The sequence below is a fragment of the Brachyistius frenatus genome, unplaced genomic scaffold (genome assembly GCF_029030835.1).
Source record: "Brachyistius frenatus isolate BFR_SWC_R1_liver_20210118 unplaced genomic scaffold, ASM2903083v1 Contig_66, whole genome shotgun sequence".
Lineage (NCBI taxonomy): Eukaryota > Metazoa > Chordata > Actinopteri > Embiotocidae > Brachyistius > Brachyistius frenatus.
In genome coordinates, this window is record NW_027210665.1 from 2276617 (window position 1) to 2289842 (window position 13226).

A 13226-nucleotide genomic window follows, 5' to 3' on the forward strand; every position below is an offset into this window, starting at 1 on the left:
GTGAGCAGGTAACACCTCACCCACTGCTCCCAGTCAGCCACTGTGCTTGGGTGCACAAAAAAACCTGATATTTTCACACAGTGTGACACACCATGTCTTGTTTGGTCAGTTGTAAAAGTTTAAATCAAATAAGGTGTATTTTCAGCAGTAATAACAGCACACCTGATTTGGGATTTACTTCTGTATCCAATGTTGATCCACTGGTGTGTCATAGTCACTACACAGTTGTGAGCAGGGAGGTCAAGCCTTGCAAGAAACGTGGTGAAATTTCACATAAACGTTATTGATGCCTGTAATTGTTAGTAATTAATTTGTTTGACCTATCACACACAGGAGTCACAATAGATTTTGTTTTGTTTATTTATTTATTTTATTTAATTGCACCATTGTCTAAACTCAATCAACAGTGTCCCAATAAAACGTGCAAGTTGCTGGAAAGCCTCAATATTTTTAGCAGAATTTTTTTTTGGTTATGACGTGTGCTTAACACACTTTTTTTTTTACACAGGAAACTGAAATATATTTAACTTGGACATTGTAGAGTTGTAATAAGTACACAAAACCAAGTATAGTCTGTGTTTGTGTAATTGCTGTAAGGGTGTGTGCTTCAACTCACTTTTGCTTTGTTTCCTCTTTTCCCCTCTCGCATAGCTGAACATGCACATAATACCACATACACACTTACTTTGCACCTACTTTCAGCCATATTCATACTACCGAAAGTAGTGTTTCACTGAAATGAAAAAAGTTGTGGCAGTCATGTGGTAGAAATTCAAATTAATTTTTTATACTTGGTGCTAGGCTTTTTGAAATAATTTCATGCAATTGGTCAAGTGTGAGACAAGTCCCCAGGTCATACTTTTGAAATTGCATCACAGTGTACTTACTGCTTTGTCTGCATCCTGTTTATTGCTGCCCTGCCTTTCGTAACAGTCGGAGGAAGCTTGAGATAATTCAGATAAATTAGTAATTAGCTATACAGATTAGAAATTAATTTGTTGAAAACACTGTGGTGGTTAGTTAAACTACTCAGTTTGTACTGTAGTAGCAAGTAGAGCAGTTGTGTGTTTGGATTAAATATTTTACCAGACACATTGTGGACACACTGGTGTATTTAGATGATAGACACTGCTCTTAGTCCCGGAGTATTCTCATATTGTGACCCACACTCACTGGATGTGGTCAAAAATGGCTTTTAACTATTAGTAAACCTTTGAAGATGTCTTCTGCCCTGTTGTAAGAATTGCTCTCATTACCCAATTCAAAACAGCACAATGAATCATAATTATCATTACATGTTAAATGACTATTGTGCTTGCTCCAAATGACTGTCATACATTGGTTACATCGTACTTTTTTAAAATTTACTATTTACTAAAATCTAAATGTAATTTCCAATCCGGTGTTTCAAATAATTTGTTTTAATTAGTACATTTTAGTATGTATCTCTAGTGTGAGGAGTCACACCTGACAGTAAATGATGGGGGTGGTGTGATGTGTGTAGTGCAAAAAAATAACTCAACTTTCACTGTCGCATGTCTGCTAGTGTTGTGCTGTGAAATAAATATGTCCATTCAGTTGTCAATCCTCGGTATATGTTTTCACATGTTTCTGTAATTCATTTGACAAGATGTGGCTGTGGCTTCCAGGGGATCCCGGTCACTCTGCCTGTGCTTTACATATTTTGTTGGGTGCGCATGTGTAACTGGCTTTTCTTGGATTATCACATGCCATTACAGTACTGGTGTTTTGTCTGGAACAAAGCAGTTCTTCATTGGTAGCATCCCTGGTCTACTTTGAACAGTAAAACTATTCACCACACCCTGGGTTGCATGTAGACTTTCACACCCACCCAAAGTTTTATTGGTAAAAGGTAGTAATATATTCATGTCATCACATTCAATTGCATTGATATTATGGGTAAATCGTTTGTTGTATAAATATTGCCCCTGTAGTTGATGAAATATTTTATCCTGAGTTGTAAGTTGTGGCACAGTCAACAAAGTGTATTTGTACTATCTGTCCTCATCTTTGCAAACACAGGACAACAGTGATTTGGCTGTTCTAATACCTGGTGTTTATCTGGCTTACATTTTACAAGTGATGGATTTGTAATCGTGTAAGGATATATTTTTGCTTGCATGCCAAAGTGGAAAGGGGAGAATCAGTGGATGCATTCTTGTATTTATTGTATCCTGGGCTTGCTCAACAGTATTAATCAGTAATGTATTTTTTTGCTTGGATCTTTTCATGTGGATAGATTGCCATTGTGTTGTTGTTGTTTTTTTTTTCTTCCACAGCTTAGGATGTCATTGCAGATCTCCCTTTAGCTTGTGCTTATAGAAGCAGAAGACTGTAAAACAGACCAGAAGAGGCCAGCCCAGACCACTCGATCTGGGGAGGTGATGGCTTGTCATGTCCACGTCCCTGTGCCCGACAGGGTGTAGGAGGTTACTTGACCTTTCAACCTCAGGGTCAGGTGATTCTTTGAGGTCATTGTATGGGGAGCAAGTGTTGTAGGAATGGGTTAAAAAGGCTGAGCAGTGAAGGTGACATGTCCCGGCATGCTTCCTTAAAGGAGAGGGAGAAAAATAGGGAGAGGTTAGAGTCATTGGTGTGAACAATTCCACCTGTACCTGTAAAGAAATGATCAGCTGAAAAGGAAATTACACAATTTACCTGGCTTGTTGCTTGGTGCATTTTTGTTGGGTAATTTAAAAGGATGGACAAGGTAAAATAATTGTTTTGCTTACTGCTTCAGTTTTATTCATGCAATAAAAGAGGGCATGTAGAAATTACACATAACACAAGGAAATGATTAGGCAAATTTTCTGGCACAGGCTGTTTATTTAGGGAAAATGAATCAACTCTGTCAATAAGAGTCTGTAATTGTTACTTTTAATTAAAGCCACAACTAACAGGTTTTTTTTCTAAATATTTGTTTTCTCATGTGAGCAAATGGTAAGAAATGCACCTGTAGCTTTGCAAATGCCCATTTCATGTCTTCAATTTTTCTTTTTAGTCTGAGCAGCTTAAACAAGTTATACAGTTTACAAAGATAAAAACGGCACATCCTCATCATTGAGGAAACGTACGTGTGTGTGTGTGTGTGTGTGTGTGTGTGTGTGTGTGTGTGTGTGTGTGTGTGTGTGTGTGTGTGTGTGTGTGTGTGTGCGTGTGCGCACAGCATTTTTGTGTAACTGTACTAAATTATAACATAGCTGTTTGTGTTGCTGCTGACAGGAGATGTGGACTCAATTAGCCCAGGACTTATACAAGACTTTTTTCATGCCCTACAGAGCGAGCAATTATACACCCCTGATGCGAAGTTGTTAAATAACACTTGGTTGCTGATGTATCAAATGTCTTGAGTATAATTATTTGACTTTTTTTTAATTTATTTTTTTTATACCTTGTGTTTTTTATATTGTGTTCTTGGTAACAACAATGTTTTAAAGTGATATAATTTGTCAATTTGAACAAAGTTTGTGATTGCTGTGCCAAATTTGTGCGGAATATGTGGAGACAGATAACATTATTAGTACTAAATATTAACTATATATTTTCTTAAGGAAATGCTTATTTTTTTTGGACTATATTACTCTACTATGTTTTTCCACGGTATCATTGTAAATGAATTGAGATCATTTTCAGGACTTCTTGCATACCAAGTGGAAAAACAAAAGTAGAGCACTGCAGTCACTGGCCCCTGCTGTCCTCCCACTCTCCTGCCACTGTCAGGTGTGTCTGACGGTAAACGGCACTGTTGCACCTGTGCTGATTTAACAAATTTCGGCTGTAGTCATGAATGTCCATCATCAGGAAAGCCATTTATTATATATATATAATATATATAATAAATATATATATATAAATGTGTATATATATATATATAAACATATATATGTATATGTGTGTGTGTGTATATATATATATATTTATTTATTTTATTTTTTTTACTTCCTGCTCGAGTATTAATTGACATTAGAAACAAGTTTTATCAGTGATGAAGCTTTTGTGCAGTGTGTGTGTGTATGTAGTGTTGAAACTGGAGGTAAAATTGGACCAAATTCTATGCAGCATTGTATAATACATTTTATTTCGGTAATCGCACAGTCCATATAGTAACTGCTCCACTGCACTGCAGATTTTTAGATTGACTGCTGACTTTTCAGCTAACTGTGTTTTTAATGCATGGTAATGTTATTTAGAGCTGGAACCATTTTGAAAACTGTACTTTGGTATTTGTGTGACAACACATCCAAAGTTTAAAAGTCAGGTTCCCAACAGAAATTTTGAATGCAAAAAAACAAAACATGTATCCCGAGGGTCCATTCTGTGTGCAGCTAAACCCTCAGTTTGTATTTTCATTTATTTTTTTTCATCGCTGCTTGTATCTTCTATTATCACAATTTTTTTTTTTTACTTTGACAAAAGAATAAATAGTTAATTGTTTGTTTTCTCAGGCAAATTCATGATTTTTCACACACACACACACACACACAAAAATCAGCTCTCTGAGCTGCACTGGAGTTTGTGTGTGTGAGAGAAAAAGAAGAGGGTGTCTTATCAGTGTCTTTTTGGAAGGGCAGTATGTTAGAGATTATTAGATTCAGGCTATCAGGTCCATTTCAGACTAAGGTCACAATTACAGGTCCATTGAGACCTCTAGTGGCAACACAATCGTTGGACCCAATCTCCCACAGGATTATTATCAGGATAAAGTGTCTTCTAACTGCTCTGCATACAAACTAAGTTGCATTAAAGGAGATGTGGTAACAACAATTCAATGTTTTGGTGTTTAACAGGTCACGTTAAAACAATTTGCAGCAATTGTTGATATTTATTTTTATTATGACTGGAAGAGATGCATCTTATGGCACTTTTGTTTGATTCCTCCAGCAGGCTTTTTTTGTTGTTGTTATTATTATTGAAGTATTGAACAATGGCTCCGATGCTGATAGGGATTCAGTAATTTGCTTAATGACACTTGAACAGCCACAATATCTCATGTCACTTGTGCAACCCTTTTCCCCCAGGGTTACGTTCAGTGGTTTCTGTTGGGTACACACATTGCTTAGTACAATAGAGAATTAATTATCTTTGAATATAAGAGTACTCAGTCACTGAATCAGACACCAAAGTCCTTCTCTGACAAACAGTAGACACTGAAGTGTTGGAGCATCTGCTTATGACACCAATCTGTGTTAGTGGCCATGAAAATGCCACAATATTTTTTTTTTAGTCTCATTAAGAAAAATTCAGTGGAAGAAATTTTTTTTTTTTTTTTTTTTTTTTTGTCCCTGCCATCTTGCCCCGTGTTTTCACAGTGCTGAAGCAAACGGATTATTATATCTCATTAGTGTGGTAAAGTCATACACTAATGATCATAAGTTTCAAATTTGCATTTGAGTACTTTTAAGTTGTCCAGCTGTTGATGCTGCCAAAAACAGATGCTTATTATAAACATGTGAAACATTTCTGTTTCTTCTGAAAGATAATCATTTGTTATATTTGACTCAGAAAAGTAGTGAGCAAAATCCTTTTACTCAAAATGTAAAATTATTTGAGTACACTATGTGGGCTAGTGTGTCCTCGTGCTGCTTGATTCCAATCAAGAGGAATCCTAATGCTACAGCATGCTATGATATTGTAGACACCAGTGTGCTTCTAGTGTTGTGACAGTTTGGGGGTAGGCTCCTTCTTGTTTCAACATGACGGCCTGCGTGCATGAAGCAACATCCATAAAGAAATGTTTTTCTGAGTTTCGTGTGTAAGGAAGGTGCTGGCCTACAGAAAAGCCCGACCTCCGCCCCATCCGACAGCTTCGATATGAAGTGGAAGCGGGCGGTGAGCCGGGCCTCATCGTCCCAACAACGACGCCCAGCCGGCACATTGTGGCCAAATGGGGGGCAAATTTCAACAGCCAGGCTCTGAAATCTGGTGGAAGGTTTTCCCTTCGAAGAGTGGACACTGTTAGAGAAGCATATCAATACCCATAGTTTTAAAAAGGGATTTTCAACATGTCTATGGGTGTTTTAAATTTTGGTGTCCACATACTTTTTGACCACGAGACAGTTCGGTGGTCCATGTCCTTTCTCTTTGCATGCTTTCCCCAAGTTAACCTGGGTTTCTGCCGATAACTCCAGTTTCCTCCCACCATCAAAGACGTGTGCTAGGGTTACCACTCCTGTCAGCACCCTCACCCAAAGGAGTGAGTTGGTGCCGGGCAACTGCAGCTTTGCTCTCTGCAACTCTTTGATGCTCAATGGGGGATATTTTGATGGACTGAAATCTGAATTACATTTAAAAAGTATTTTATTTGTTTTTGTGTGTGTGTTGCAGATGCAGAGCCTCCCCGCCTGTTTCTGGAGTGGACCGAAAGGCTTTAATCTGATTCTGGAGATCAGCTGCACGTCTTTTAGGTAGATAAATGTTAGGTACTAAGTCTGTTAGCATGTGGTAAGGATCAGAAGTCCGGAGGAGGAGTAAAAGTGTAAATAGCGCAGAAGAAGGAGGACAGTGAGTGCGGTTCTGGTGATGCTGTAGCAGCACGGAATGGTTTGTGGGTTACACTGAGATGCAGGCCATACTGTGCTGCCGCAGTAAAGCCTGATCATACAACACCTCCTGGACTTGACCTACTGTCACACTTTCATTTAGTGTTTTTTTTTTTTTTTTTAATTATTTAAAAAAAATTTTTAAATTTTTGTGCTCTCTGAGTTAATGCCCCACAGGCACCGTTTTCCCGACGCTCAAAAGTTGCATGGATGTTTATCATCGTCATTTTCTGGTCGCCTTACTGTAGCAGCACGTAAATATTGGAGTTAAGACTAGCTGAAGCCTCCAGTATTGATCGTGCTGCTGAAGCAAAGCTGACCACTCGCAATCAGAGCGACCATCCACCACCGAGTGCACCGAGACAACTCTGGTGGAGGCAAACGGTGGCCGTGCTTCGGAGATGGTTTACAGGTGCAATGTTTTACACACTAGTTTCGAGTTGGTCTTCATCACAGTCCTGTATTGACAGTTAAAATGTTCCCGCTCCTTCTGATTCCACTGTAACTTCTGCACACTCTTGAGAAATAAAAATTGAACTGGGCTTTTTGTTGTTGTTGTTGTTGTCTTGCGATGTGTTTTGAACATGGCATGCTAAACCGCGTGGGCTGTCCATTTAGTATGTTAGTCTTTGGTTAAAGTGTTGCTGCAAAAAAAAAAAAAAAAAAAAAAAAATTCTTCCTACGGCTTAAAGAAGAGCCGTCATCCACGGAGAAGGAAATGCACGTGACGGCGCTGCTGGGACGGTCGGCCTGCACCGGGACGGTCGGCCTGCACCGGAGCGCTCACACAAGATGAGCTGCGGTTTCAAATCACTTCAATCACACGGTAGATTCTATACATCCGAATTAATTACGAAGTATCAGATTGCGCCTTCATTTTTTACAGTGTCAGGATATATATATATTTTTTTAAATCTTTTGAATCCTCTATTTCATAAGAATGTTTTCTGATGGGTTTCCTCCAGACGGTCTTAATTATCCATTTGTTCGTTTCTAGCGACCAGCTCGCCTCATTAGTTTGTATTATGAGCGTTTTAATGCCTACACATCTACAATGATATATCCTGTTGTTTATAAAACAACCCTGCAATTATGTGGCAAACAACATGGCGTCCCGTAACACGACTAAAACCCTCCATTTTAAGTGGTGTTGGATGCGAACTTGCAGTCCTCTCTGCGGTTCCGGGACGTCACTGAAGATAATCCCACATCTGATCTAACTACCAAAAAAAAAAAAAAAAACTGCCTTCATTCATTTTGACTTGCATGCCTTTGGTTTAATGTGGCGGCCGTTAATAAATCTTGGATTTTTATTAAAACTGTAAAGCGCAGCTTTATGTGAAGGTACGAAATATGAATCAGATGATTAAAGAGGAGCTGTGTGAGTGGTTACACCTGTTCAACAACGGACAGCCGAGATCTCTAAAGATGATATAATAAAATAAATACCACATTTGGGACATAATTTATTACTTTAGTGATTACGTTTTTCGTGGTGACCATAGCTTTTTATTTCTGATAACAGTTTAAGGCCCCGTTATATTTTACACTACATTCAGCACACGCATTCAGCTGCACTTTCTTAGATGTTGGCCTTGTGGGCCTTTTTAAAAAAACAAAATTAAAATACATTTTTAAGATCCACGTTTTTTATGCAACTATAATTGTAGACAAAGTGGATTTAGGGCATTTGGCACGGATTACATTTATGCAAAATCATTTGAGAGGGAAAAAAAGTGTCGGCATTATTGTGTGTCCGTGATTTTCTTCTGCATAAACGTTTGCATTTTATAGATAAAATAAAAAAAGATCTACAACATTTAGCTATATATTTTATAATAATTGGTCAGATTCTCGGATTTTAATTACAATTTTTATAGGCCTAATGCCATGGCTACAAGGTGGACTTAAACATAATCGGTGTGTATTCACAGGGTCAACGCAATTCCTCAGGTTGTCTGTAATTTCGGGAATAAATAAATTCTTGAATCCTCTAAGTGATTTTGAGTGTAAAATATTGGACAATCTGGCATCTTTAAAGCAGTTCGCTCCGCACACATCAAAATGTCTTGGTGACATGCGGCCTGAAATTCCACATTTTGACTTCCAACTGTGCACATATATTACTGCAAATTTTGGTATGTATAGAAGCTACAAATGTACCTGCTTTTATGTCGTTGTTGTCTTTTTTCATGACCTATACAACAGTAGAATAACACCCAGTGGCACGATCCCCGAGAGGATTTGTTTGCGCTTGTGCCATATTTTCCAGAAACCTTAAAGATTGACTTCTGTGTAAAATAATATTCTTACAAAGAGAAATAATATGAAGGGGGAAAAAAAGAAAAGAAAAAGGATATTATAACAGGAATAAATCTAAAACAGGTCCTCGTTTAAATGACACCGTTACATGCTCGGAGCCAGTTTTAAAGGATGCAAGAGTGCAGGAGCTGATCCAGAATTGGGACACCGTTCATTATTTTGAGTTTTAGTCACCAGTGATCGAGTAGATGGTGACTCGAACTTTAATTTAGCGAAGTCTCACCGTGATCTCATGCACAGTTGATATAAAGAGTATTGACGGTGCGCTCTGGCTTTATGACAGTGTTTCATCAAAGTCTTAGTTATACTGAATAAGTTTTTTTTTCTTAATTTGGACACAGGGAACATTTTTCAGGCTATATTTAAAAGTGCTTGATATGACAATTTAAAATATTAATGTCGACTACTTTTATTTTTCATCTTATGTTTGCCTGGCAACAGAAAGCTATATATATGTACAAGCGTGCAATGACGTACATCCTGAATTATGGTCAGTGCTGACATCACTGATTCACTCTGTGGTCTGATCTGAAGATTTTTTTTTTTTTTTTTCTTCACCCCCACATCAAAATGCATCCCTGCCGATCTCTACACAGGAGAAGGAATAAACGAAAGGATAAACGACCCTGGGTCACAATTCACTTTGTGTCCGTTTGCTCTGACCTATTTTAACAAAGACCACTGATAACACACTTATCTTACTGCGCTATAACCCAGATTTAAAGAATTTGAATTCGTTTTATTTGTACACATCTTTGTATTTTGATGTTAGATTTATAATTTGTCATTTCTATTCAAATGCACAGCAGAAGAAGAAAAAAAAAAAGGCACGCTAGACTATTAATTAAGCAGAAAGAGACATGCAACGAACGGGTGGCATGGGTTGAATTGAATTGTGTGTAGGAATAAAAGGACTGCTGCGTAATCATGTCTATTTGCCGGAGTTTTCTTATCTGATTGTGGGACTACAGCTGTCAGGTGTTAAGTTTTGATGAAACACAGAGCAGCGCGCCATTTATTCTCCTCCTGTGTCTGCAGCCTGCTGAATATTTCACACGGGCCCCGTTATGCAACGTGTGGGTAACCTTGAAGAGGTTGCAGCATCACTGTGGCGGACGCGCTCTGTGGGGCTGGGGGGGGGGGAAGGAGAAGAGGCCACACTGATCGATTATAAATGGGTTTTTTTCTCTCGTTAATCGCTTGATTAGTTCATTAGATCGCTTGTTGTTGATTTGAACCTGACGCACTAAATAAAAACAAACATGGACGTGACTTAAATTTCCCAGTTTTATTTGTCAAGATCATCTTGGGGAAGGTAAAAAAAAAAAAAAAAAAAAAATCCCTTAGTGGGTTTTTTTTTCTCTAAAAAAAGAAGAAGAAATGGATTATACATTCGTGGAAGGAAGTGTGAGTTAGTGTCTCCCTGATGGAAACGTAGGCTGCAGCCTAACAGGTTTAAGTGTTGCTTCTGTTTGATTCTGTGGCTTCATTGAGGTTGTAGATTCAACAAAAAAGACGAACAAAAAATAAAACGTGTAAAACGATTAAGTGTTTCCATATATTCACGGGCTTTGTGCATCTCACATTGGTAATTATTTTGTAGTTGTGAGATGCCACACGCCGGAAATTAAGATAACTTTCAACTGCCAATAAAGTGGACAGTGGAGTCAATTAACTTGTCGATACATTCCTGACCTGCATCCATCCAACTTGTGCACATGGCGGTCACTTCCCGCAGGTACACACCGCTGTGTGCGAGGTGGGTGGAAACTACAGAGAGAACCGGTTCAATCGTCGAGGTCACATACTCTGCGAGGTTGTGCGGCGGCGGCAGCAGCAGCAACAGCAGCAGCAGTAGCAGCAGTGTTGGCAGTAATAAACACATCAGTAAGATGATCCATTTGGGCACTGCCATCCGAGAGCCCCCCCCCGTTCGGTAGGAGCCGTTCTCGTGCGGTACTGAGATCTTGTCCACTTCGTCGAGCCTCAGTGAATCCCACTTCTTCACGTCAAAATTGCGCACGACGGGGCCGGTGTCCACGTCTTTCCGACAGGGCAGCGGAGTCTCCTTAAGGACCTTCAACTTGTCTCGAAACTCTTGCATCTGCTGCAGAAAGCACAGGGGGTCGGAGACGCTACTGAAGGACTCGGCGATGCTCAGCGCCCGTTTCTGCTCCTCCAGCGCTGCGCTCAGCTTGGTGATCTCCGGGTCGTACGCTTGCATCACCACCAGCTTTATTGTCTCGAAATCGGACAGGATCTCGTTCTTTTTGCATTCAAGGCCACTGATGAGTTTGTCGAAGTAGTCGGACACCTTTGCTGCGTCCTTGGTCACCGACTGAAGCGCCGTTTTCTTACTGGTCTGTAGTGCTTCCAGGCAGGACTGGATGTCTGCGCTGTGCCAGCTCTCCACTCCGCGCTGCAGCTCCTCAAACGCCTCCTTCTCCCGCTCGTATGCTTCCTCCAAAGAGCAGAATTTGTGCCCTTTGTGGTCATCCGTCGTTGCGCAAAATCCACAGATTAGTTTTAAGTCACTGACGCAGAAAATGTTAAGAGGCTGGCCGCAGTGTTGTTTACAAACACACATTTTAGGAATAACCTTTATTCTGCTGAACTTCTCCACTATTCCGCGCAGAGAGTAGTTGATCTGCAGGCTGTGCGCGCCGTTGTGAGGGGTCTCTTTGCGGCATGATGGGCATTTGAGAGGTGCTCTAAAAGCTGGTCCTCGGTTCCCCTCCAAGAGTCCCTCCAAGCATTTCTTGCAAAAGCTGTGTGAGCACAGCAAGACCCGCGGGTCCTCGAAGAGACAGCAGCAGACTGGGCAAGTAAGTTCCTCTTCTAGCTGCTCCATTGTGCCCTGTAAACACATCATGCAGGCGTCAAACTGGTGCTTGATTTAGATAAATATAGATAACCAATAAATCAGCATTTGATTAAATGAGCTACGTAATACACACCCAGTCAGAGGGATGCCGCCACCGTAAGAGGCATTAAATTACACACGACAAATGCTGAAGCATCGCAAAGGATACAGATTGTTGCAGTCATGTTCCAGCTGTGTCTGGAGTACTCCCATCCTGAAAGTGAAACTGACGTGCATCGCTGTGCCCGCGTAAAAGCTTGGCAGGAGCTCCGCCACAGGCTCCGGTTGCGCGTTTAAGATTGAGTAACATCCTGGTTTTTGATGTCTTTCTGTAAGCCAGCTGGCGTCGCAAGACACTCCAAGCTACCGAAGGCTGGATATAAATCAAAAAAAATATCACTAACTTTATCGATGTAAAACTATGACAGCAAATTGCTTTTCTCTTGGCTTTGTATTGCAGGAGCAGCAGAACTGTGTCTGAGCGCAGCTGATCCCTAAATCACCGTCGCCTAACCAATCCAATGCGACAAATTATCGACAAACAGAGTTCGCGCTCGCGTTGCTCCTGTTGGCAAGGTACTGAAGGAGGGCTGTGACAGATTCTGCAAGCGCATAGTAACATGCAACCACTGGACCAAAAGAATCACTCACCAGCTGCTGAGACGCACAGAGCAACGCAATCATGGCGCTTGTTGCTGTGCAGACTTCGCCCTTTCCGGGTTTGGAGTTAACCATTTCAGTTGCGTCGAGAAAACCTAAAAACACACAGATGTGCCCGCACTTGCGCGCAATTAAATCGGAGTGTGTAGTTTACCTTCACCAACATGCAAGCTGCCGATGTTCCGGTTAATTGACAGCCTAGTTTTTTAAATTGGGGGGATTTTACGCTTTTATCCATTTTGGATAATTTGCACAGGGTCCCTGCTGGTCGGATGGGGGAGGGGCTGTTGCCATGCAAAACGTTACAGCGTGAAAAACTGTCAACTGGGTTTGAGTCCCAGCCTGGGCATCACACGTTTCTGCACTGGACCACTTCACCTGCATGTGTTGGTACTTGTCAGTAGACGCGTCTGCAAACAGTTTAACACGATGCAGTGGTGCAAATAATCAACTGCTCTGACAGAGGTAAACAAAGTAAACTTGTCGGACTTAAGAGACGGAGTAGCGCCTGATCTAGGCACCGTGTGTGAACACAAACCGAGAAAAACTTAACAACAACAACAACAACAACATCACACTGGTCGAAATCAAACGTTTTGAGGATGTTGTGTAATTATGGATGTCCTATTGAGGCATTTTCACCGCTACTAAACATTTTATCCCCCCACCCCCATCCCCTCCCTCCCTCCCGCCCCCTCCTCCTGTTTACTCGGGGTTATGTAACATCGATATCCAATAGTTACTTAGTCACGTGTAGAAATTTTGACCTTGATTTTCTTCCCTTGTTTCCATGCCATCAGGAGCAACTGCCTATCTTAGCC

At 40.5% G+C, this 13226-nt stretch overlaps 1 protein-coding gene across 2 annotated transcripts; it reads right to left on the minus strand.

Moving 5' to 3' along the window:
- Positions 1-227: 227 nt before the first annotated feature.
- Positions 228-12501, minus strand: trim13 (tripartite motif containing 13). 2 transcript variants are annotated; one of them, XM_069707067.1, is made up of 3 exons: positions 12397-12501; positions 10691-11739; positions 228-2571 (listed from the first exon to the last, which is right to left on the minus strand). In XM_069707067.1, the coding sequence occupies exons 1-3, from the start codon at positions 12478-12480 to the stop codon at positions 2310-2312; spliced, it is 1395 nt and encodes a 464-aa protein (XP_069563168.1). In that variant the 5' UTR covers positions 12481-12501; the 3' UTR covers positions 228-2309. The 2 variants fall into 2 exon arrangements, with proteins under 2 accessions (XP_069563168.1, XP_069563169.1); XM_069707068.1 differs by lacking the exon at positions 12397-12501 and adding an exon at positions 11840-12387 and having other exon boundaries at positions 229-2571.
- Positions 12502-13226: the final 725 nt, after the last annotated feature.

Coding starts and splice junctions, on each gene's coding strand:
- trim13 (XM_069707067.1), bottom strand. CDS start 12,480: ATGGTTAACTCCAAACCCGGAAAGGGCGAAGTCTGCACAGCAACAAGC. Junction 11,740..12,396: donor TCTGTGCGTCTCAGCAGCTG/GTGAGTGATTCT, acceptor ATGTGTTTACAG/GGCACAATGGAGCAGCTAGA. Junction 2,572..10,690: donor CCGCCGCACAACCTCGCAGA/GTATGTGACCTC, acceptor CTCTCCTTTAAG/GAAGCATGCCGGGACATGTC.